The 26,675-nt window shown below is 37.9% G+C and overlaps 2 protein-coding genes across 3 annotated transcripts; one reads left to right on the forward strand and one right to left on the reverse strand.

The window, feature by feature from the left end:
- The first annotated feature begins 4,966 nt into the window (after positions 1 to 4,966).
- gpr101 (G protein-coupled receptor 101) lies at positions 4,967 to 8,066 on the forward strand. The gene has a single exon (XM_053505835.1). It carries the CDS (start codon positions 5,402 to 5,404, stop codon positions 6,680 to 6,682), a length of 1,281 nt encoding a protein of 426 aa, XP_053361810.1. The 5' UTR covers positions 4,967 to 5,401; the 3' UTR covers positions 6,683 to 8,066.
- Positions 8,067 to 9,482: 1,416 nt separating this feature from the next.
- On the reverse strand, positions 9,483 to 25,830 carry LOC128531725 (transmembrane 9 superfamily member 2). 2 transcript variants are annotated; one of them, XM_053505833.1, is made up of 18 exons: positions 25,518 to 25,830; positions 25,088 to 25,155; positions 24,909 to 25,002; positions 21,638 to 21,765; positions 21,352 to 21,481; positions 21,096 to 21,223; positions 20,319 to 20,430; positions 20,146 to 20,225; positions 19,920 to 20,025; positions 18,983 to 19,024; positions 18,384 to 18,516; positions 18,141 to 18,260; positions 17,433 to 17,490; positions 17,187 to 17,346; positions 13,672 to 13,823; positions 13,448 to 13,559; positions 12,847 to 13,018; positions 9,483 to 10,177 (listed from the first exon to the last, which is right to left on the reverse strand). In XM_053505833.1, exons 1-18 carry the CDS (start codon positions 25,686 to 25,688, stop codon positions 10,110 to 10,112), a joined length of 2,034 nt encoding a protein of 677 aa, XP_053361808.1. In that variant the 5' UTR covers positions 25,689 to 25,830; the 3' UTR covers positions 9,483 to 10,109. The 2 variants fall into 2 exon arrangements, with proteins under 2 accessions (XP_053361808.1, XP_053361809.1); XM_053505834.1 differs by lacking the exon at positions 18,983 to 19,024 and having other exon boundaries at positions 25,518 to 25,829.
- Between the last annotated feature and the right edge of the window lie 845 nt (positions 25,831 to 26,675).

Consider the following 26,675-nt stretch of genomic DNA (forward strand, 5'->3'; position numbering starts at 1 on the left):
TATAAATGAACAGCAGTATCTGCTCACAGGTTTGCTGTACAACATGATAATAAACATATCACTTTATATACTGTATCATCATGCTTAAACCCTTTCCAATCAATAGTACATAGGTTGAGAGTAATCAGAAACACAATATCATTTAAATAGCTATTTAGAAATGTCATTTTATGTGTGTTGTATATGTCTGTATTAAGATTTTCAATGAACCTTAATATTTACACAGATCAGCCATAAAAATAAACCCAAAACATTATGCCCAATATTGCATGGGTTTCCCTTATGTCACACTTGTGCAGCTCTGGACCCTCAGGGCATGAGTCCACAAGACCACTGGTGGTGTGCTGGTGCTTTCTGCCACCAGAACATTAGTGCAGGACCCTTTGGGTGCCGAGGGTTGCGGGGTGGGATCTCCATGGATTGGATTGGTTTGTTTGCCGTATTCCATGGAAGGTAGGTTTGGGCTTGGGATTGAGGGAGTTATGGGGTTCAGGTCAGACAAATTATCTGGTCAGACATTTGGGCAGGTGCTAAGCCCTGCTGGAAAAGAAAACTTTTCCATTATTTTTTTTAGGTGGGCTGTATATTTTTGATAGACCCACTGGGGCTATTGCAGTTGTTATGATTAATGGAACATTCATTTTGTTCTTTGATTTTAGCAATCACTTCTACTGTTCGAAAGTAAAGTGAGAAAAACTCACAAACAATAAAAGAGAATTTAAATAAGGAAATGGATCCTTTCCTAGCTGTGACGATTGTATGAAATGTGTCATATGCAAAGGGTGAATAACGAGAAACATAGGATAAGAGAAAGTATCATTAATACTAGCAGAATAATTAAATAAATAATTGTCAGAGTAATCTACAGAATAAAATATCATTACCTATAAATTTACGAGTAGCTTTGGATTGTTAACAGGTTAAAACCAAGGAATGAGTAGCCTAAGACCAAAAAGGAAAGTACTGTACAAGAAAAGACACTCCTGTTTAATATGAAAAAATAAGGAAGTTAACAAAATTTCTATTAAACAGACAGACATTTATCCTGCTCAGTAAACCACCAGATAACATATGTCTGGCAGTAAAACTGGATAAGACTCAATGGCCAAACACTTGCAGATGACAGGGCAAAAGCAACAAACTATTAACAATAGTCTGACAGGTTTATTATACAGTCATAAGCAAACAATAGCTAGCTACATATTTGTTTTTTCTATAGTAAAGGTCAGCCAATGAGGATATAGACAATATACAGTACAATTTATCAAGTGTTTGTAAATGCTAAAACAGTGTTGGCTAAGTATCTTTCTTATTACTTAATCTTAACTTAATCATGTTACTACTGGTATTATCTACACCAAGGCTGTGACATATTAACTGCAGAAGGTTATCCTCCATCTTAAATTAAGATAGCTACAGTGTTGGTTTAATGGTAAATGAAATGATGATACAAATATTTATGTTCAGTTGGAATCTTAAAAAAAAATTGCATAATTATGTACGGTATGTTTTATCTTAAATCAAATATAAGTCTGAATTATGTTATCTCAGGGGACTCTGGAGGCAGGTGCAAGGTACCGGCAGGCTCGAAGGATGGGAGATGCAGAGGTAGAAGACGCAAAGCAGTGAGTGTGGGAGGAGTTTGGAAAAGCCATGGATAAGGATTTTTAAGCGGCATGAAGGTGTTTCTGGAAAACCATCCGGCACCTTAGGAGAGGAAACCCAAGCTGTGTAAAGCAGGGATGGAACACTGCTGGTCTCGACTGAGGAGGTAATCAGGTGGTGAAAAGAGCACTTTCCTGAACCTGACTAATCCACCCTCTACTGCAGAGGCATAGTTGGAGGATGGCGAAGGTGTCGACATCAATCTCCCTGGGTGAGGTCACTGAGGTAGTCAAACAATTCTATGGTGGCCAAGCCTGGTGTTTTGATGAAATCTGTCCAGAAATGCTGAAGGCTGTGGCTTTTGAGGTGCTGTCCTAGTTGACACGCCTTTTCAACATTGTGTGGAAGGTGCCTAAGGAGTGACAGACTGGGGTGGTGGTTCCCCTCTTCAAAATGGGGCCAGAGGGTGTGTGCTAGCTATGGGGGAATCACACTATGTAGCCTCCATGGGAAAGTGTACGCTAAGGTCCTGGAAAAGAGGGTTTGGTTGATTTTTGAACCCCAGGTTGAAGAGAAACAATGTGGATTCAGTGTTGGTCATGAAACGGCAGCCAGCTTTTTACTCTTGCAGGAATCCTGGAGAGGGCTTAGGAATATGCCTATTCAGTCTACATGTGATTTGTGCATTTGGAAAAGGCGTCTGATTGGGTTCCCTGGGTTTTTCTGTGGGAGTTACTACTGAAGTAGGGGGGAAGGGGGTCACTTCCCGGGGCCATCCAATTTGTTTACGCTCAAAGTGAGAGCTGTTTCTAGGTTTTCGGCAGTAAGTCAGACTTGTTTCTGGTGGGTGTTGACCTCCATCAGGGTTTTGCTCTGTCACCAATCCTTTTTGCAGATGATGTGGTTCTGATGTCATCATCAGTCTGTAACCACCAGCGCTTGCTAGATCAGTTTGCAGCCGAGTGTGAGACAGCGGGGATGAGGATCAGGACCTCGAAATCGGTGGTTATGGTTCTCAGCAGGAAACCGATGGATTGTCTACTCCAGGTAGGAAGCGAGTCATTACCCCAAGTGAAAGAGTTTAAGTATCTCGGAGTCTTGTTTACGAGTGATGGGACATTGAAGCATAAGGTTGGCTCAGACATCAGTGAGAAGCTTAGAGTAGAACTGCTGCTCCTTTGCATGGAAAAGAGTCTGTTGAAGTGGTTCTAGTAAGGATGTCACGAGGAGGCGTCCCTAGGGAGAAGTTCCTGGCTACAGTTGAGAGAAGACCACGGGGCAGACAAAGAACTAAGTGGAGAGATAGCTGAGGTGAGATGAGTTGAGTTAGCTGAGGTGGCTGGGGAAATTGAAGTTTGAGGTTCCCTGCTGGATTTCAGATAAGCTTTTGAAGAAGGAAGGATTGATTGATAAATCTTAATTGCCACCTAAACTGATTTTCTTATCGGGTTTATTCCTATAGCATACTGTGTTCCTGAAATAAATAATAATAAAGCAATTCCTGAAAATGAAAACATGTTTATTTAAGTTTTTGTTACATATACATTACTGTACAGTGTTTTTTCCCTTGCATATCCGAGCACCAGGCAGAGCCTATTATACGTGACCCTGGAGCAAACAGGATTTAGTGTCTTGCTCAAAGGCCCACAATGGCAGTATGATGAAGCTGGGCCTTGAACCGCTGACCTCCTGATCAGTAACCCAGAACATTAACCTGATGAGCTACAGTTCCATTGTCCCAAGTGCTTAAAGCAAATATAGCAAATTTGTGTCTTAACAATAAAAAGACCTAATTGTGTTAAGTAAATATTGTATACATGTAAATATGATTACACAAATTTAGGCTTAAAATATATTTACAGGGTTTAAAGTGCTAGTGCTGGGTTTCTATTCGGTGAACTGGTATGTTTAGATGCTGTCTTCCCCACTCTCATTGATCACTCAGGTTTGTTGACGGTAAGGTGATTGGTCGCTTTACATCTCAGGGAGCCGTCATGTCTGTGTTTCATTTTGGCTCTCCCTTTTAGTTATGCTGTCATAGTTACCCAACTGTTATCTTTCCATCTCTCTCTTCTTCTGCTCTCTCCTCTCTCTCTCTCTCTCCCTCTCTCTCCTTTTTCCTCTACCTATCTCTCTGTCAAGCTATACATGTCGCTCCTGAGTTGCCAGTGATCCAGACCCCCTCTGCCCTCTGGACCTGTCTAACACATCCTGTAGTCTTGCTTCTGGTTGGAGATTTGGATGCCCCATTTGGTCTGCCTGGGATGCGTGTGGTGACTGGGGATAATTCCACTTTTCCACAAAGACGGTCCTTTCCTTGACTGATGCAGACAGCTGTTCTCGGAGGACCACTGACTTCAGTCACTCAATAGTTTAGGACTGGAATTTCCTACAGTCTACCTGAGCCTCCAGGAACAAACTAGACTCCATTTAATTATGTCTCCAGTTATACTGAACTTCCAGTCTCACATAGTATTATGCAGATCAATCCCTGCTATCTGTTTTCATCCAAATGAGGATGGGTTCCCTGTTGAGTCTGGTTCCTCCCAAGGTTTCTTCCTATTGCCATCTCAGGGAGCTTTTCCTTGCCACTGTCGCCGTCGTTCTCTGGTTGCTCATCAGGGACAATCATATAATTTTGATTCATGCACATTCACATTTCATACACAACTTAAATAATTCTTTTGATCTGGTAAAGCTGCTTTTCGAATGTCAATTGTTAAAAGCGCTATACAAATAAAAGTGAACTGAATATTGTATTTATGCATTACAATATATCATGACATATTTGTTGTTACAGGAAGAAAAAAAACGTCCATCATTATTGTTGTTGTTATGGTTTATTGGTATTAATTGCACGGTTGTATTTAATCTTGCATGTTATTTTCCTGGTCTAATATCAGTCATGGTTTCATGTCTAGGGCTTTTTAACGCTGGAGAGCGAGTAGCAGATCTGCAGCTGCATGTAGAGCGGGTGCATGTTGCATGTAGGGGACATTGACAGAAGATTTAGCACCCGATGTGTGCTGTGAGAGGGTGTTATTGCGATCTGAGTGCGAGAGAAAGAGCAGCAGATATAAAGCAAAGCTGTGAGTGATAATCAGAGACGTGTGCTGCATGCAAAAGCACAACGCGGCCATTGATTATCGCTAAAATGGGAGCGCAGCGTCGCGAGCGCAGCACAACGCCGTCCACCGGGGACGCGCGAGCGAGGACACACCACGGGCTTGGACATGGCACGAGCCACACAGAAGAGTCAGCGCTCCTCGTAATGGTCGCAATCGCAAGGTAAAAATAATAAAATAAATAAAATAAAATAATAATAATAATCCCACGTCTTTTTAACCGATTCGGACGGCGACAGCTTCTTTGTGTCCTGAGAATCCTCGCGCTTGGGTTAACAATGGAATGTTGACAGCTGTGCTTTCCAGCTGTTTTGTCACCGTTGTGCAGGAGGATTAAACAGACTGACCACACTGGCTTTAGCTTCAGTCAGCCCCGAGTGCTGAAGAAAAATATCAAGGAGAACATGAGCCAAGTCGCTGCCATGCTCTAAACCATCGGATTTAAGACTGTAAGTCGGACCTGCTGCTCCATATTGGATGTTCGTTCTAGAAATAGCGGGACAAATGATGAAATCTGTCAGGCTGTTGAATGTAAACCCTCGGTGCACTTGCATTGGAAATAATCGGCCAGGTGAAGACAGGACGACAGGGCTTGTATAAATTGCCATGGTGATGCTGCTGGGGTGTTCCAGGCCGCCACATGCATCATCAGCCACTTCCTCAGCACCACCATGTCCGCAACACAGCATCCTAGCATGAATTATAACTTGAGTGCGGTGCCCTGGGACCCTGGCGCCCTTCATCCGCCTTCGCTGACAAATAGTGCTGTGAAGATGGTGGCCATTTCAGCTATTGTGTGCATGTCTCTCTTTGGCAATGTGGTGGTACTGCTGGTGTTCCAAAGAAAGCCACAGCTCCTGCATGTGGCCAACCGCTTTGTGCTCAACCTACTGCTGGCTGATCTGCTACAAACAGTACTCGTCATGCCGTTTGTTATTGCTGCCACTGTTCCTGAGGTCTGGCCACTGGACGCCCGTCTGTGTCAAGCTCTAGTGGTGCTCATGCACCTTTTTGCTTTCACTGGGGTGAACACTATTATCGTTGTGTCTGTGGACCGCTACTTAGCCATTATCCATCCCCTGTCATATCCTACACGGATGACGCCTCACCTGGGCACTAACCTGATTGCTCTTACCTGGCTGTTGAGCTTGCTGCAGAGCACACCACCTCTCTATGGCTGGGGAGCTATCGATTTCGACCGACACCATAATGCCTGCACCATGGTATGGTCCTCCAGTCATTCATACTCAGCACTGGTGGCTGCTCTTTCCTTCTGGCTGCCTGTGGCCATCATGCTTTGCTGCTATTGGATGGTGTTCAGGGCAGCCCGGCGGCAGAATGCTTTGGTGCACCCTGTTCAAACCAACCACCCTCCAGATTTAGGCTCCAGTCCCCGTAGGCAGCAGCAGCAGCCTGAACAAGAAAGCTCTTTCTCAGCTACAAATACATCCAGAAACAGGCACAGGCGCTTCCACTACCACTGCAAGGCAGCTAGGGTGGTTTTCGTCATCATGGCCTCCTATGTGCTCAGCATGGGCCCGTACAGTGTTTTGAGCACCATTTCCATACGCTCCAGCACTACCGTCCCACCATGGCTGGCCTCACTGGCACTTGTCCTCTTTTTTCTGCAGTGTTGCCTGCACCCATACATCTACGGCTACATGCACCGCAGTGTGCGCAAGGAGTTCATGGCTTTGCTCTGTGGACCACGATGCGGACAAACCCGTCCAGGGCGAGGATCGGCTGTGGACAGTTGCTTCACAGTGACAGATGGTCGGTCAGCACAGATGCACATCCCCAATCACATGACCCATATGTGCTCCCTCCAGACTTGGGAGGAAGGAACAACATCGTCCTCACCTATAGAACGGAGATCAAGGGAGAGCCACAAAGAGATGACGTCTGAGAGCCTGAGCTCTGAGAAGGAGCTTACTCTTCATAACACCAAGTGAATTGGTTCTTTAGTTAATTTATAATGTTTTTGAGGCAAATGAAGACATCAATTTGCATGGTAGAGTCAGTAGTAGTTAGTCCAGGTGACTAGGTTTTTGTGTTAAAGATGTCTGACTGCTTATCCAGTTTTACCTCAATATACCAGACACTTAAAATGGCCTGAGTAACTGAATACCTTTATAGACAATGACCAAGTAATTATGTACTACTACAGTGGTTAGTAGATATTATTTGTCAGTTTAAAAGTGAAGTTAAAAGGGTCAAATGCATAGAAAGCTCATGTAGTTCTGATAGTCCTGTTAGCACCTAAGTCATTTCAACTGGTGGTTGCACATTGTACTGTAAACATGCGATGCTAATGTTCTTGATGGGGAAAGTAGGGACTTTGATGGCCTGTTGATATTGAATTATTATGAAGTTATAAAAATGTTAAATGTAGTATATTTTTACTATTTTTTGATATAGTAACGATTTACATTTGTCATTTTGTGATGCTATGTGCAATATTTGTAACCAAAACAGATCCAAAAAGTTGTAAAGACAGGGAGAAGCCCTGACGCTTAAAAATTAGCTTGCCATAAATCTTGCTGTGGTCCCTCAAATGTATAGATGTAGAACACACATGAAAAATGTATACGTTTTTTTTTAAATAAGGTTTTTATTACAGTAACAAATGCAGGTGGCTTTTAGAACATCAAAATTACTAGTCATCAACAAGCAATTTTTTTAAACTGGGAAGTTATCATTTTGAAGAAAACAATACTAAAAGATTTCCAAACCAATTTCACAATTACACTTCGTGCAGAAGATTGTCTCCATACAAGTCACTGGTGTTCCTCAAAAGCACATCCAGGGTGCAGAGACTTTCAATGTACAGTGTGGCTTATAGATTGACCACTGAAATTCTCTGCTGGCTATAAAGATGTCGGCTCCGTTTTAGAGCACTTCTCTAAGAGAGCTTTATAATATCTCACTACCTTTAGGAGGTGTAATTATACTAGTTCAACATGTATATCAAATGTATAAAGGGATAACATCACCCATGGACCACAGCTGGAGGAACAGCCACTTTTGCATCTGCATTGTTGTTGTTTTTAAATCTCATAGGGCTGCACAATATATTTAAATTATTGCCCTATACTAAACTTTTGTACAATTTATTACTGATAGTATGTCATTATTTGACATAATACCCACATATACTTCTAACCATGTTTACAATTCATCAGTATATTTATTTATACATTGCAGAGCCCAAAATGAAAATAATAATTAACAAATAATAGATTGCGCAGTCTCACTCAACAAGTCCAGAGCAATACTGTATTATTAAATATTATTTATACTAAGCGATGAAACTGGAAGAACACCACACTGACAGACTTTCACTACTGGCTAGTGAATTAAAATATTGGAAACATGTTCTCGCTTTCAGAAACACACAAAAACCCAGTCTATCTTAGTATATTAGTATTTTAATTACGTGTCTCTATTTGTAGTTTTACAGCCTTCTGACGCATCACCTGTCCTTCAATACAGTAGATAGTGTGTCTGCCGTTTTTAGTATGCATCATTAATAAGACTGTTAAGCTGACAGTCTCAGTGGATATAGACAAAATAAACATTATGATGGTGAGTGTTATTAAGCGGATTGCAGTTTAAATCTGGTAAAAGTTATTACCTCCCAAACTTGAAAATGAATCAGTGATTTAAGCCCGTGGGTCTGCAGTCCCTGGTCTTTGGGACACTTTGCACTGTTTTCTTTTTGTGACACAATTCACATCCTTAGAAATGCTTAGCTGAGTCCAGTTTGTTTGAGAGCAGGGAATGCATCAAAACAGTATTAAAAATACAAACCAATTCTAATATGCTGTATACAAGTACTACATTCAACCATATTCAAGAAAAAGGCATATACAGGTATAACCTGAAGAGGTTATGTAGCCGTTTTTGTTTTCTTTTTTTTTTTTAAATAAAAAATGTTTTTTTTTAGTCAATTCTTTTTCTCATATTATTATTCTAGACTGGTTTACCTTTTTGTATTTGAATAGCTTAACATTTGTGTGTTTTCAACAAGGTTAAAGCCTGCCATTTTTGCTTGAAAGTGAAGACATGATAATTATTGACTCAATTCTAACAACATTTTTTCCTCTGTAGTAAATCAAATGTTTTATAAGTAAATAATTAAGATCCTGACCATGCAAGGTGTTAACCTGTACTTATTAAAAAAGTAAAAAGTTTTAAGTTGTGTATTGTAATGCTTTATATTGTGGTTTACTTTTGTTTCATAATACAAGAACTATTAAGTATACCTCACATGATTTTCTGAAGCTCAGTAGCAGCTGTGAACATTTCAATTAAAGTTCCTAAAACAAAGCTTTGCAGGATTCATGGTATTTCTTATTGCTCTAATACCAAACTGTCACTTATTTGATCAAATAATCATTCATTTATCAAAGGTTATTTCCGATCAAGTAATTTCATTGGAAATTGTGCATTCCATGAGGGGTTGTAATAACTGTTAATTACTATATATCGATGTACAGCATCTTAATGGTCCAACTGTGTAACTATTTCTGTTGATGAAGCCAAATAACTCATTAAATAAACAAATCATAATATGTTAATAATAAATGGCACCTGTAGAGCAGTATCAAACCGGCAGTCGAGCTGTTGTCTGGACACATCTAAGGCCGTGCTGATATTCATTTCAACAGCACTCCCTCTCATGCAATTCCTTTTTTTTCTTTTACAAGAATCTCAGTGTTTAATATGTGCAAAAGTTAAATAGTATATTGATTGATGATACAATAACAGTCATTTTAATATCCAATTATTGGTGATATGAACAATCCTTTAAAATCCCCTTTTTTATTTACGAACCTTTTTACCTTTGGGCTAAAATGAAAGTATAAAACAGAACTAACAATTATAATGGATGTTTAAACATTCAACTTCTAAAACTTACAGCACAACATGTGTAAAATAAAAGAAATAAGCATAATTGGAGAACAATATAAAATCATTATATATATATATATATGAATGTCTAGTCCAATAGTAATTTGTGCTTAACGTTCAGTTAACTTTCCCTATAGATTATTTGATCAAAATTTGTGTTCCTTCACTTTTTTTACAGTTTCTAGAGTCCACGATTATGAATGACAAGTAAACCCTTTCACGTGCAAATGGTTGAGCCCGCTCAGTTCTGCTTTTGCCCCCCGGTCAGCTTGTCCGTCACATTCATAATGTTCAAACATGGTAATTGTGCAAATTAAAATCAACCAAATTACATACAAGTAGAAACAGAATTATGACAGGAAAACTAGTTTACAAGCAAAGATCATTTCTCTCTAAAAGTCTGCCAATCAAGATGAAGATATTTCATCACATTGTCCAGAGAGTTCAGTGCGGAGATTCCCCGCCTTAGTCCACCTTCACCACACTGTAGATTTTATTTACAAACCAGAAACAGGCAAAAAAGCCAATGGTACCTGAGAAGAAACAGACAGGTTAAACAAGATGGATATTAACAAATTTTTCCATGAAATGTTTGAAGCATTTAGACAAGACATGTATTTATAAAAATCCAGTTAGTAAAATTATCATATACCTTGAGGTATTTACAGAGTCACTGGGGGTGTTCAAGTCAAACTAGGATTCATGGTAAGATTCATAGTAAGATTTCATTGATGACATAAAACCGACTGACATTTAAAGAAAACTTTAAGCTCAGTATGCTAATAAGACTCTCAGCTGCAGTAAAGTATTTGAATAGTGCAAAGGTTTTCAAGAAAGCTGTACTTCTGCGAATAGCAATCCCAGGCTGAGGTGGATCGGAGTCCACTGCAGTCCTTTCTGTGAACATGCAGTGAGTTAAACACCTGGTTCACCAATACCGGACAGCTAATTGCCACACCCCCTGGGAGGCCAGCATTTCAGACAGGAAAAGACAGTCCCATCATGGGTCATGTTACCCAGATGGTATCCAAGCACTAGTGACACACTGGGGTATGTGGAGCAGAGAATAATATAGAGAAATAAAGGTAGTTTTTATTCTTATAACTGTACTGTTATTCTGTACAATCAAATGTCCAATTTTGACCTGAACACCCCTTGTGCAAGATTACATTATCACATTTAACCACAGCTTATGCATTTCAACTGCTGTTAATGAAAAATGTTTATCACATGTTCATTTATAATGATCAGCAAATTATAAAAGGAGAAAGAGTTTGCCTATGCACTTTAATGTTGATTTTGTTCACACTGCAGATATGAAGCACTTCTCTATTTTTAATTTTGTTGTTTTCAACTCTCCATAAGTTTTCCCCCTTTAAATCACTAAAATAAAATGTGTTATGAAAGTGTTTGCTTTTCAACAGATTTAACATTTCTTAATCTGCTAGCATTAAAATCTTAGTTCTACCATTGAACTTTACTGGGCTCAATGAGGCTACATTAAATACATACTGTACAGTGAGGGAGAGAATGATCCGTAGCTATTAGAAGTCTGTACAGGTTTAATGCATCCCACGTATCGGCATGTGTGGGCGTTTTCAACCAGAAACAACTAGATCGTGCTGTTTCCATGTCAACCTCTGACCACCTCTACTTAGAAAATACTAACACTCTGGGAAGTGTATATCATTGGCTGTATAAATAAAAAGGTTCTGATACTTGTTTTTATATCTTAAACATGAGGTAAATGTCATAAGTGCTTTACCCGGTGTTTCTAAAGCATTTATTAAATGCCATGGCAACAACTTAGGAGTCTGATATTTATTATGTAAACAGTCGTACCAACTCTAAAACTATAATAGCAAAGACATACAGAGTCCTGCAATTATATGTGAGCATAAGGAGTGCTTCAATGTAACTGCCGATTGATTTAATACTGACCGCAAATGCTTTAAGCATCTACTATCTACACCGATTATCATTTCAAGAAGAAAACCAAAAAGCTAGGATTCAGCATCAGTGACAGCTTAAAGCTGTTCAATAACAAAGGAGGGAGCCGGGGGCCAAGGACTTTTATTGTACCCCAATGCTAAACAAGTTTGTCATTTTAGGAAGTTGCAAAGCAAAATAAGGTCAGCAGTCAGTATGACATTTATTTATATGCCATTTGCTAGGGCTGTAGCTGATTTCCTCTAGCCTCCAACTGATACAAGGAATTGAAGAAACTGGGGCAGTGGTGTCTCAAACGGTTAAGGCTCTCGGTTACAGATCGGAAGGTCACAGAATCAAACCTCAGCACTGCCAAGCTGCCACTGTTGAGATCTTGAGCAAGGCCCTTAACCCTATCTGTTCCAGAGTCACTGGAAACCCAGCTTAATTATTGAATCTTTTTTTAATTTGAAGTCAGTCACGGGGAACAATATCCATCTCTCACAATGCCACAAAAAATGGGGGCTGATATTTATAAGTCTCTTTATTTGCTCTTGGCCTAAATACCATTAAAAAAAAAAAAAAGAAAGAAAAAGGGGGGGGGGGGATGATAACAGTTCATTTTACCATGGCAACAGACCCCCTTGACAATAAAACATATTTATGGTTAGTTAAAAAAAATAACTTTTATTTCATGCAAATTATAGCTGGACACTAGTATTCCTAAAGGTCAGAACTGTACTTTTTAACATCTTTAAATTTGCTTCTGCTCAGGAAAAATTTTCCTGTGTTTTAAAAATCACAGATAAGATCAGCACATAAAAGGTGTGAGGTTAAAAAAAAGGTTAAAGGGGGAAAAAAGTAAATAGCTGCCAGAGTAAGTACACGGCTATTGCTTAAGGTGTACTGCTTTGGAGGAATGGCAACAGGATACAAATCCTGGCAATTCTAAAATTACCGATGTGGGCCACTGCGCAACATATTGACTTTTGTTCCCCATCAAAGGCTGTGTAAATAGAGCAAATGGTTTACCCTCTGCTTGACTTTCTTGATTCCTCCTGCTCTGTAGTATCATTAAAAGATAACACCTGCCGCCAGACTGACGTTTCTGATAAATGCTTCTGAATATAGGACTATCTACTTTTTTATAACATTAAAGAATGACATGTTCCACAGACATGACACATTTATAAAATGACTGTACATTACACTGTTTTATAAGCAATGCTTTTTTCTGGAAATGTCAGCTGTTCAGACTTAGCCTACTACTCACCTGTGAAGAGGAAGAATATGAGGACCATGATCATGGTGTAGCCAAAATAAAGAATGGTACTGGCAGCTCCTTGGATTTGAAGCTTGGAAAAGAAATAATGTACAGCATAGATGAAAAGGTAAACCGCAGTAAATCCACTAGTGAGAAATGATCGCCACCACCAGTGATAATCCTGTAAACAGAAAAAACACAAGGCTTTTAAAAACTCATTACTACATGATAGACAAGCGTTCAGTTTGCTGCAGCTTTCTGTCTTTAGTAATGCAAGTGTGAAAACAGAACTCATTTGAGCACAAGACCCATTTGCTCTGGGTTTTCCTGTGTAAAATCACTATGTATACTTTGCAGGTCTTTATGCTTAGATAGACCTTTTAAATATTACAATATATATTTCTTAAACAATCTGTATACTATAATTTGTCATTTATATATATGAAATATATGTCATTTCTATAAATAAAATCCCCACAGACACACAAACACACACTATGTAGATGTGTCATAAACGACAGATCCACTCGCTATTATTCATTTTCAGATATTACTAATAAAAACATCCAGGAAACGCATGACTTTATGATGTCCAAGTCTAAATGCTCACCTCAGCACACAAATGAAAATAGCAGAGCAGAATGGTCGCTTCTGAACATGTGATGAAGAGGATAATAAACACCAAGAATAGGAAGCCAAACATGTAATACATCTGATGAGACCTGCAAGATTTAAGATGTCAGAAAACATCCAGTTCAGTTTTTACCTTACTGTCAAGTATGGTGTGTAGTTCTTATTATTGACACAATTAATAAGATTGAAATATTAGGGTACCAGATGCTATTGAGAATGAAGAAGAGTTGAATAAAAATGCAGCCGAAAGGTAGGATGCCACCCATTATGATGCCAGGGATAGGTTTGGTAAAAAACGACTGCTCTGGGATCTGCCGTGGAATCTGGTTTGTTCGTACCGGCACTTCAATCACCTGTGGAGAACAACACAAACAAACATTTCAAATGAATTTTGTGTGACACAGACATAGTGTTACATAGTAAATTGATAAAATGTCATCATTCTTTTTTCATTGCTAGAATTCTAAGGATGCTATAACAATCCTATTACAAACTGTAGAAATCCTGCAGAGATCCAAGCAGGAATACAAGCAATCAAGCAATCACTAAAATTTAAAAAGGAACCAAATTCCATACACACACGCACATGTGAATAATGTGTGTGTGTGTAAATCCTGGTTTCCCCCTTGCATTATGAAGTTATAAATGAAATTAAGAAAGACAATGATTACTTGATTCATTAAGCAGTTACAGCAATAGATAACCAGATGATCTGCTTAGAAAACAAACTGCATATTCGTAATATGCTTTTAACTAAGATGCACAGATCGATCGGACAGTGACCGTATCAGCCTCGCGTATAGAAGATTACATGCAAACTCGCGCACACACAAAGCATTCTGGAGTTCACTTTCCATTACAGCCATCCCTAGCTGGGAGTCTACAAAGCAGATTCGCTGTGCTTTTAGGAAGTAGGGGTGGCCTCTCCCACTATCCAATCTGAGCATTCCTCCCACCCCTAATGATGTGTGAGCAGTCCGAAAAGAGGCACTCAGCTGGTGTCATGTGTCTCAAGGGAAAATACTTTTCTTACCCTTTGGTAAATCCTTGAACATTTTTTTTAAGATATGATTGTTTAAAAGAGAGTCCAAATATGCAGCTTTGAAGAAAATGTAAAAAAATATATATATTTACATCCCGTTTTAGGATGAACGTCCCAATGAATTATAACTTACAAAAAGTTGAGTTACAAAAATTTTAAACTGCAATTTTCTTGGCTGATTCTAATCGGTGCATCTCTAGTTTCAACAGTTCATTTTGATTCATACACATTTCCATAATTTTCTCTTGATTCTGTAAAGCTGCTTTGCGACGATGACCATTGTTAAAAGCACTATGCAAATTAATTAAACTGAAATCCCATGTAAAAAGCACACAACTTAAGAGTTACATTACACCAACCAACTAGCAAAGACATTGTGTGTCTGTTTCTAAACTCAATTATCTTAAAGAACAGGAAAAAGACTATACGATATAGATTTGAAAATAAATTATTTTACCATCAAAATCATACATAGAAGCAATGTGCCATTTCCTCATACACTGTACCATGAAAACTACTGTAGGACAAGTCTTAGCATTTACAATTTTTATCATCTCTCTCTTACTTTTATAATAATGTGCATATTATGTCTGTCTTGCCTGAGATAACAACTGAGAAGAAAAATCACATAACTTCACTTATGAAGTATGATATCTTGCATATTAGATGAATTTGTTATGCAAATTACTATTGCAAACTTTTATGAGTAACACAGTCTGCACATGCTTTCTTCCAACCTTCTCGAGTTTAATTTCTCCAAGTAAACACATCATGTGTTTAACTGATTTGAGTTACTGCTTGCACTTTATGAAATCAGTAATACAATGAAGAATCGTAGAATTTATTCCAAAAAAGGATGTAACAACCTCAAGGACACACCCTCTTCATATGATGTAAGGAGGTAACTGAATATGTATACACTATTCTGTTTAAACAGACACAACAAAAAAGTTAAAATACATTAGTATATAAACAAGGACTAACACCAATTCTAAATAGGAACTACTTTTAAATACTGTATAAGGCATTATCATTAATTGAAGAAACGCTATGCTTCTTATCCAGAATCAGGTATAAGTAGGTGTAGAAAAAGTGACAAAATCGTTAGGCAACTCTGATACTATACAACACACCGGAATTTTACATATAAACACTTTGAGGAAAAAAGCTGACTGCTAGCCAGAGCCTGATAAATGTGTTAATTGAGAGAAAGTGATGAAAGACTATGGTGCAAGTGCGCACTTATTTTCTGCAGTAATAAGTGAGTATGTCTATACATACATTTAATGCATATAACTAGCTTCTAATATTCATGTTTAAATAAAGTGTGCCCAGCTAATACAATGCAAATTATGATACAGAGCCCAGATATTCTTCAACCCGTCACACAATGACTCACATCAATATCTAAGAGATGATCGTTTGCATAATGTCTAACCCTGCAACTCAGCTTTAGGCGTCTGGTCAGAGGGCATGAGGGCTGTCTGAAGGCATGAGTTTTATTATCCCACTCTGTTGAGCTGCCTTACTACTAGACAAGCTCTTCCCTCTCCGATCATTCTCAGCAATTAACAAATTTCACTGTATGGCTCTCATTGACCACCAACTCTTCATGTTGGTTATGTTTTTTCCCTGTGGAATATGATCACTGATAAGGCCAGCTTGCCAAACGTTGGCTTTTAAGTTATTTCTGTAAAATATGATAACTGATAAGGCCAGCTTGCCAAATCACGCTATTTGTAATGGGACATATAAACATCTGTTTAGTGCAAAAAGTCATCGTGCCCAATACTAGACACTGTATTTTAAATAAACACTGAGGTAATTTGTCTCACATAACAAATTTGGCATGTCTTTGTGTGCTAAAATTTAAATAAAAATTAAATAAAACGAGATTAAATGTGCATCTTGTTACCATCAATTATTTACGATAAATCTACATTTGTTTGTTAACATGCCCAACTATCAGTTGAAAAACATTTTTTTTTTATTTGTAGCTCTAACAGCAGGGGAAGTCGAGACAAGACCAAACCCACATATGGCTGAGTTTGTGTCAAGCAGATTACATTAGCAGTCTTGGTTTTCGTGTGTTTTCAGCAATGATGTGTTAAAATGCTGTTACCTAAGCAACAAAACAAACCATTATACCGTAAATACAAGCAATGGAGAATTTATGCTACCACATTATTTAAAGCATTATTTTTAAACCATTCGGATTTTGCCAATTTATTTATTATTAAAAAGATCAACCTGTCAGAGAGAGAGCTCAAGAAATAAATGCAATATTTTCTTTTTATACCAAAGCATGTTTGTGTTTTGTTGCTGATGGCAATTTTTTTTTTTTTACTCTGAACAATCAAGTTCATGAATGACTAGTTACAATGTGCTTTGTCTGCATCTTTACTAAAATACTACTATGAATGTTTGGATTAGAACAGACTTTGCACATTGCATTTATGTATTATTGACAGTTATTATTTACTGTCATTCTGTAAAAATAGTCTAAAAATAATGGCGTGAAAGATCATTGATATCACTGGTGTATTTGTTAGATGAAGTTTCAAGCCTACACCTTAATTTAAAACAAACATATTTAACAAAATTTCTCCATTTTAACTCCAAACCTCCATTTATCTATCCTAAAAGCTGGACTTAAGTCAGAGTAGTAACTTACCGGTTTTTTGAAGCCTGCATATGCACCTGCAAAGGTGAGCGGAACAGAAATGCCAAACCATAGTGCCAGGATGGCTACCAGTGTGCCGAATGGGATTGCAGCAGACGAGCCCTTTACCCACAGAATCAGATTCATCAAGAAGAAATCCGCAAACACAATGCTGTAAAGAAAATAACGTTATAATGTGAAAGGCACCTTTCAGTTTTTACCTCATTATACAAAACAAATTTTAATAAATCAACATACCCAGGACATAAAAGGGCTGTCAATAAAACATTTGTTTTCCATTTTTCACCACCAAAACCTGAAGAAAAAAAAAAAAAAGATAATGCTCATGTGATAATGCCAATACTAGTCATACATTCAACATCAGTATTTTAGCTGTCTTGTCGAAGAAAGCATTATGAATTCACAGAATATTAAGCAAATGATACTCAATAAAACCACAATACATATGCAAGCAAATTTTAAAATCTTAGGCATAAATAAAACTTTTTCTCAAAACTGAAGCATTTTAGTGAAATCTAACCAAAATACCAATTAATAGTGAAATAAAAGGAATCTAATGTAAAATTTAACTATCTATTTTACAAAAATGTTATATATAAAACTTAACAGTGAGTAAATAATTTGAACAGAAAGTGAGATCTAAAAAGCCAATAAGTACTGGCTAGGGAAATTCCAACTGATGGCAACTGAGAATTTCGGCAAACCAGTAAAGACGAAATATCAGTTTATGGTCAAAATGGTTCCCGCCTATAGCATACATTTTTTATATCATACAAGTTTATATCTTTAGTTATGATGGAAAGCCAATCATTTCCAGATAATATACGGTACAGCAGACAATGTCATCATTTCACCATTTGAGGTATAAAGTTTCTTGTAACATTTCTTCATTATCTGCATAAATAGCAGCAACGAGTCAGTCCTTATAATATATGATGTCCTTACTCTTATACAATCTGGCTGATACGTAGCCAGCAGGAGTGCCCAGGAGGACCCACAGCACCACTGCACAGGTCATAAGGGCTCCTCTGTTCGCTGGCGACAAAAATCCAAGGCAAGCTAGAACTGAAAATAAGAATTACGGACCAAAAATTAATGTCCTTAAATTAATGACGGACACAATGCAGTGACTTTCTTTACAAAAACGTATTACAGGATTTTCAAGTAGTTAATTTAGGTTTTCCTTACACAGCGTGATGAAGGTCATGATGAAAATCTGTGTGCCCTGCCCTAAAAAGACAGACAGCAGCATGCCACTCCTGGGTGGTCTAAACACATCCCCATGCACCTGCTTCCACCCCGACTCCTCCTGGGCATCCTCCTATAACACAGGACACAAAAAAACATCAGCTTACAACAACAAAATCTTGCTGAATTAAAAACAAAAGCTTTATAAGCGAAAAGGAAAGACAGGTACTTCAATCATTACATTTTTATGGACATCTAAACCATTTCTCAGATCCCAATAAAATAATAAAGGTTTCAGATATCAGGTAGTCAGTGATTTCATCGGTTTTCACTTTCCAAGCTCAAGCAAGATGATACATCTGAGATATGATAAAATATGGTGCAGAGAATAAATGTGATTATGTGGCAGCAAATTTCAGTCAGCAGACATTTGCAGAAATCCTGCATGAATAATCATGCATCTGTTTTTACCATGATTCCTGTCAGAAATGCACCATGTTTTATCACATCAAGAAACCTCAGAAATTACTCATTTAGCAGTCACCAGGAAAAAAAACACCCCGAGAAGATATGCAAACAGGGCCTGGAAATAGGCTTACATATGCAATGCCTGAGTGTTGGTGGATCTTAACCAAGTCTGCCTGCAAATGTTACAAATGAGATTTCAGTGACTGGAATTCCCATGGTTGAATAGACAATGCAACTAATCATGTATCCAGAAAAATGTAAAGGGTTAGATGACAAGAAACCTTTATTACTTTTAAACAAAGTACAAAAAATGATTAAACAATTAATGCTATAATATATTCATAGCTCACAACAGGTGAATTAAAATTCACTTAGGTGTGACATAATAGCATTGACTCCAATGTTATATCTAGCTGTTACACGCCTGGGATATTACAACAAACATTGCAATAAAATGTAAAAAAATATTCACAAATATAATTTTATGGGAAGATAAATAAATAAATAAAAAACACTATTTTCTCATTATCCAATAATCTTCAAACCCAAATACATTGTCAGAATGTAACCATTTTCAAATGTTATTTAGACGATTTATGGTTTAGTTAAGAGCCAACTTATGGCTGCTCGATTTGATAAAAAATATATAATAATAATTAAAAAAAATAATAAATCACATTGCAATTATTTTGACACATATGGCAATTGCAATTTAAACTGTGATATTTAACTATTAAATATATTTTGTATTTTGAAAGTATTTATGTAGGTTAACACCAAATAATGACACAAATTGTCTCGTTAAAAGAAAGTCTGCTACAATTAATTTAGCACCTCAAAAAAAATAAACAAATACTTAATTTACTGACAAACTTTAAACAAATTCATTACTTTGACTACAATGCCTGTTATTGCTATGCTATTAAATAATTGTATTAGTTAATATCGCAATTTCAAATTGTGTATGATTATTTGTAAAGCATTAATTAAACTTTATTGTCATTGTGCAAAGTATTTGTAGGAAGCCTATGAAATGCATAGGCAAATAGGAATTATTAAGTACTGTACCTGGTCCACCTGATTGTACCTGGCGATGTCCCTGTGTAGTGTTCTCAGCATAATCATGGCAACCATACCAGAGAGGAAGAGCACAATGACCAGAGAGTTCATGATGCTTCACAAAAGACAGAAGAAACAGTCATGAATATGCATGAGGACATCTGAAAATTTTTTCAATCTAAAACAGGTTTTAAAGAGAGAATGACAGAGCAAGTGAGAGAGAGAGAGGCCTCACCTAAACCACTGGATGTTTGTATGAGGCATGGACACCAAAATGTAATCCCACCTTGAAGCCCATTTGATCTGATCCGAGTGCTGAAAAAAAAAAAAAAAAAAAGTAAAAACCTTAAAGCGTCAAACTTTCTGTATACACTCATGTGTATAAAAATTCTAAACTTGCAATCATACCTCAAATTTGACGGAATAAGAGTAGGTCACTTTCAGATTACCAGTGAACTCATTTGGTACATCCATGGGCGGTCCTTCACATGACTGGCTGTTTTCCTCACTGTGTTTAATGCTGAAACAATTATGAGTTCACTTATTAAGTTCTTTTATTGAGAATTATCAGGGACAATGATCTTGAGAATTACCCAACACTTTTACTTAGTTTTTTTTTACATGACAATGACAATTTTGGATCATTTAACATTTAAGTGATTTCACACTTAAGCCATTTATAAATTACAAAACAAACAGAATTTAAATTATTTGTATCACAAATATTTGAGGGGCGTTCAAGTCAAAGCAGGACTTGTGACGGATAACTTGTACCCAACTTGCAGAAGAGACACATTTGTCTATGGAGACTGTACACACATTGCACATTACAGGAACTCTGAAAATTATTGTCTTATACCCCTTTCAGTCCTGACCTCACTCCCAGACATTTCCACAGAAGTAGTTCTGGGAGGCCAAGCTGTGAGGAAGGCATTTTGATCTTATGTCCAGCGTCCTAAAAAAAAACTTTCTATATAATGGTATCCAAGCACTAATGAAACAGTGGGATAATTGCCTTAGTGTGTCAGGGGATTATATAGAAATAATTTATAGAGAAATAAAAGGAGTATTTACTGTCAGAACTGCTCTGTTATTCTGCACAATCAAAAATCCCAGTTTGACTTGAACAGTCCTTGTGAGAGTTTTTTGTTGACACAATTTTCAGTTGTGGTTAAAATGGCTAACCTTTTTGGCTCCAGTCTAGCACCAACCAGCCGAGAACCTTTCCAGCTCTCATTTTCCCCACTGTGGTAAGTTATGGTGATATCCACATGGTTGAAGAGGTAGTAAGTATTTTTCTTGTTGAACTCAGACTTGAAACAAAAACAAGAAATTTAGGCATTTGGGACATTTGATGAGCATTGCAGGACATGGTCTAGCAGGGCAAACAGTGTTAGCATCACACATCCCAGTAGATGTTTAGCATCCACAGCTTACTCACATTAATGACGCAGGCATCTTTAGATCGTCCATCAGAGGTTACTAAGCAACCAATAGGAAAGCCAGGATTACAGTACTTTTGACCATCCTCCACATCATAACACCATGTTACAGGCATGTTGTCAACAATCCTGCAAGCAACATACACTTTTATTAAACATGATAAAATTTACTATTCAAATCAAAATAGAAAACAGCCTCTGCTCATATTTATGTAAAGCTGTCTCAAGATGTTTCTAAGCAACTAAATAAATGTTAATCAGAAAAATAAATGCAGAGCCACTCACCAGTGATGCTGGTAATTTAGGTCCATGCCTCTCTTAAGGAACTCCAAAGTAGTTGTATCTTCCTGTTTAGATGTATCATAAGATCTGGTGCACACTTTGTGGCAAGGCTCATCTTTCTTGAAATTGAACTGAACAAAAAAAAAGATTATGCAACAGACTTTAAATTGTTACATTTAAAAATATTTTAAAAGTAAATCAATATACAGTGCTGCCCTTCAGAATTATTGGCACTGTTCATGAAAATGAGCAAGAATTTCTATACAGCTGTGTGAAAAAAAGTTAATATGTTTTTTTTCATGTGTGTGTAAAAACAATTATCTAATCATAGCAGATCTTCGTATTAGGCAAATACAACCTCAAATAAATAACAAAGCCAAAAACGAAAAACAAAATATCAATATGTGGGCAATACTAAGTAATCCACTGATTCAATAGCTATATCCACCTTTAGCAGCAATAATTTGAAGTGGTTTCCTTTATGACTTTATTAGTCTCTCACTGATTTTGGCCCATTTTTCTTTACAACATTGGCCCCAGTTCATAAAAGTTTTTGGGGTTCACTTACAGCAATTGGGTTGAGGTCTGGACTCTCTGGACTATTTCAAAAGATTTATTTCTTTTTCAGCCATTCTGCTGTAGATTTACTACAGTCGTAGCCAAAAGTTTTGAGAATGACACAAATATTAGTTTTCACAAAGTGTGCTTTTAGATCTTTGTTTCAGTTGTTTCTGTGATGAACTAAAATATAATTACAAGCACTTCATACGTTTCAAAGGCTTTTATCGACAATTACATGACATTTATGCAAAGAGTCAGTATTTGCAGTGTTGGCCCTTTTTTTTCAGGTCCTCTGCAATTCGACTGGGCATACTCTCAATTAACTTCTGGGCCAAATCCTGATTGATAGCAACCCATTATTTTATAATCACTTCTTTGAGTTTGTCAGAATTAGTGGGTTTTTGTTTGTCCACCCGCCTCTTGAGGATTGACCACAAGTTCTCAATGGGATTAAGATCTGGGGAGTTTCCAGGCCATGGACCCAAAATTTCAACATTTTGGTCCCCAAGCCACTTAGTTATCACTTTTGCCTTATTGCACGGTACTCCATTGTGCTGAAAAATGCATTGTTCTTCACCAAACTGTTGTTGGATTGTTTGAAGAAGTTGTTGTTGGAGGGTGTTTTGATACCATTCTTTATTCATGGCTGTGTTTTTGGGCAAAATTGTAAGTGAGCCCACTCTCTTGGATGAGAAGCAGCCCCAAACATGAATGGTCTCAGGATGCTTTACTGTTGGCATGACACAGGACTGATGGTAGCGCTCATCTTTTTTTCTCTGGACAAGCCTTTTTTCAGATGCCCCAAACAATCGGAAAGAGGCGTCATCGGAGAATATGACTTTGACCCAGTCCTCAGCAGTCCATTCACCATACTTTCTGCAGAAGATCAATCTGTCCCTGATGTTTTTTTTGGAGAGAAGTGGCTTCTTTGCTGCCTCTCTTGACACCAGGCAATCTTCCAAACGTCTTCGCCTCATTGTGCGTGCAGATGTGCTCACACCTGCCTGCTGCCATTCCTGAGCAAGCTCTGCACTGGTGGGACTCCGATCCCTCAGCTGAATCCTCTTTGGAGACGATCCTGGCGCTTGCTGGACTTGACAAAACGATTACTGAAATGATCTCAGCAGGTCCTTTAATGACAGCAATTAAATGCAGTGGAAAGTTTTTTTAGGGATTAAGTTAACTTTCATGGAAAAGAAGGACTATGCAATTCATCTGATCACTCTTAACATTCTGGAGTATATGCAAATTGCTATTATAAAAACTTAAGCAGCAACTTTTCCAATTTCCAATATTTATGTAATTCTCAAAACTTTTGGCTACGACTGTATTGTGCCTCAGATCATTGACTGCAAGGTGCCCAAGTCCTGTGGTTACAAAAATAAGCCTAAATCATCAAGCCATGCTTGACAGTGTGTTTGGGGTGTTTCTGCTGAAATGCTGTTTGTTTTTTGCCATGCAACATGGCACTGGGCGTTAAGGTCAAACAACTCCACTTTGATCTCACCTGTTCATAGCACATTGCTCCAGAATTTTGTGGTTTGTTCAGATGCCAATTTGCGATCCTCAGTCATGCTTCCATTTTGTTTTTAGACAGAAAAGGCCTTATGGCAACCATTACAAGCAAACCATACATGTTCAGTCTTCTTCTAATTGTACTGTCACAGACTTTAATGTTTAACATGGTCAGTGAAGCCTGTATGGTTCTGTAATTTATTTATCTGACCTTGAACACAATGTATTGAATGCTTTCCATTTGTAAATAATCTCTCACTACAAAATGAGAAATGAGCAATTAATCAACGGTTGATGATAAGCAACACCTGGCTGCAACTTAGTCTCTTAAATCCTGTGGAAGCAGTAAGATTTTTTTAATCAATAATAGTTTAACTTAAACATTTTTAAATCATATGTTGTTGTTTGTCTGAGGTAGTATTTTTTTATAAAATTAAGACCCATTATGATCAGCTGATTTAATTATGTTTTTGTAGCTGATTTTATTATGTTTTTTATGTTGTAAAAAAAACAAAACAACGTAGGATAAAACGTAAAAACAAACACATGCAGTAAGTGGAGAGCTCAAATAAACAGGGTGACTGTTTATTTGGATGGAAAATGTTTTAAACAATGTACTGTCAAAAAAATTATTCTACAGATAATTCTGCAACAATAATGTAAGATTTGCCCTCCTCACGGTTTGAGAGGACTGTGATCATGAGTCTAATTCCTATCAAATATCCAAACGTTTGGGATTTATTAAAAAGTATTTCTAAAAAGTATCAACAATGTTGTTCAGCTCAATAAGAAAATTGTTCAGCTCAATGAGATCTAGAAGTTTCACATGCATACATCCAAGTGTGTATGAGCTACGCAGCAAAATGTCCTGTGCCCAGGGCCCAGACTCTCAGGCATCCTAAGGGCAACAGCTTCTAAAAAGTGTGTTGATTTTCATGACTTTTTGAGCATGTTAAGATGTCCAAAAGGCCTGGATAATTAAAAAAACTCATTTAAACAATTTAACCTATGATGTAATAGGGTTAATGCCATATTGTTTGGGTCATAACAACTGATTATTACATTAAGCATCACATAAGAGTTCACAAAATTAATTTATGCAAAAAGTGCAGCATTAGGCATGCTTTCTCCCAACAAACAAAAATTCTTAATAGTGTCAGCATGTAGGACTTCAGGTTAAAACCTCTTTCTGATTTACCTTGTAAGGTGACGTCTCTATTCTCTCCCCGAACAGCACCTGGCCAAGGTTTTCCGACGGCCTATTCTCCTGTTCATCTTTGCAAAAATCAAACCTGAAATCACAAAATTAATGTATAGTCAGATCCAGGTAAGCAGGTATCACCTGTTATGCTGTATGGAAGGCTTGGTCACACTTACACGTCATACTCGTAGGGCAGGACGGATTCCACCGAGTCTAACCGGTTAACAAACAGCTGGATCTCATTCTGTAGCAATGACAAAAACTTGATGTCAAACTTTGACCAAGATGTGCCAGTGTGCAATTAGCTCTACCTGCTTAATTGCCCTGATTATTAAATGATAAAGACAGGCTTTCTATAAACTGTCACACCTAACTTTGTTGTATGAGAGTGGTAATTAGCGAAGATATTGTATAACCTTGCTTGTCACTTAATGCAGCGTGACTTAAGCAGAAATTAAACTAGCAGTGTACTCAGCTAACCAGCTAGCTCTTAAACTACGTAACAGCATGAGTGCTAGTCATGTCCACTAAGCCTACTTTTAATATTGCAGAGGTCTAAAACAAACTGTATGTAAACAAACATGTCGTAGGAGGTGATAATGTTACCTGACAGTCAGTGGTCTTCTTATCCTCTTCGCAGAAATTCACCGGAGCTAAACCCGGAAGGTAGAATCCAGAGACTGTGCTAATAGCGATAAAACTACACACAAGTCTAAAGCACAAGTCTAGGGGCTTCATTGTAGTGACAAATTCTATCTGGCTTAGTTTCAATATCATTCCTGAGCCACTTTGTCGAAAATAAAGCTCGATGGCTTCCCCTTCCGCTTTGAAACTACTCGTTCAGACGGACTACCTCTCCGTTTCCATATGCTAGACCTTCAACTGCACTCAGGAAAGCGCTTGTGGCGAATGAGGGACGATGGTCGTTTTTTCCTGCCAATCACGGTGCTATTGGGCGTGACCGAAAAAATTCAGTATTTGCCTGTAGTAAACGATAAGGCGGGGCTTGTTCCTGACGGCTTACACCACCAGTAAACACCCCTGGATGCTTCCTAGAGTTGTGGGCGGGATTAGACCTCTGGGTGGAGAACTACGTGGAATCCCGCCCACAACTATTTTGATTGGCTGTTTGACTCGTTGCTGTTAGGCACAAATGTTAGGCTCGAATGTTTTCAATGAGCTTTCACCGGTAAACTGTAGGCTGTAAGCACTGCAGCCATATTATTAAAATCCCCTGGGTAATTTAGAGTAAGTTTAGTTTGTGCTGCCAAAACAACTCTTACACATCAAGACATGGATTTCACAAAACGGTCTGCTGTGGTACATGTCAACTTCTGTGGGATCAGATGAGGATTGGACTAGGATCTAATCCATGCGCATCAATGAACCCTGGGTGCCCACAACCCTGCCGTTGGCTGACTGGTTCACATCTTTTTTTGTTGTTGTTGTAGGTACTACGACATAATATCAGAAAAACCCCACAAGATCTGCCATTTTGAAAATGCTCAGCTCCAGTCCTGTAGCCATGACTTACACATACTGTAGCTTACACTTGCCCATTTTCAAGCCTTTATATACATCAACCTTGTTAACTAACTATTCACTTGCTGTTGCTGTTAATTTTTCATCTACTCCTGTCGATTTCATTTAGTCACCTTTAGCTTTGATACAGAACCACTCTTTCACAATTTCCGTCCTAGAATATACTTGTGCCATCAGAGGAGGAAAACTCCAAACTGGTCATTCAGTACATTAAAGTCACCA

The sequence above is a fragment of the Clarias gariepinus genome, chromosome 10 (assembly GCF_024256425.1).
Source record: "Clarias gariepinus isolate MV-2021 ecotype Netherlands chromosome 10, CGAR_prim_01v2, whole genome shotgun sequence".
Classification (NCBI taxonomy): domain Eukaryota; kingdom Metazoa; phylum Chordata; class Actinopteri; order Siluriformes; family Clariidae; genus Clarias; species Clarias gariepinus.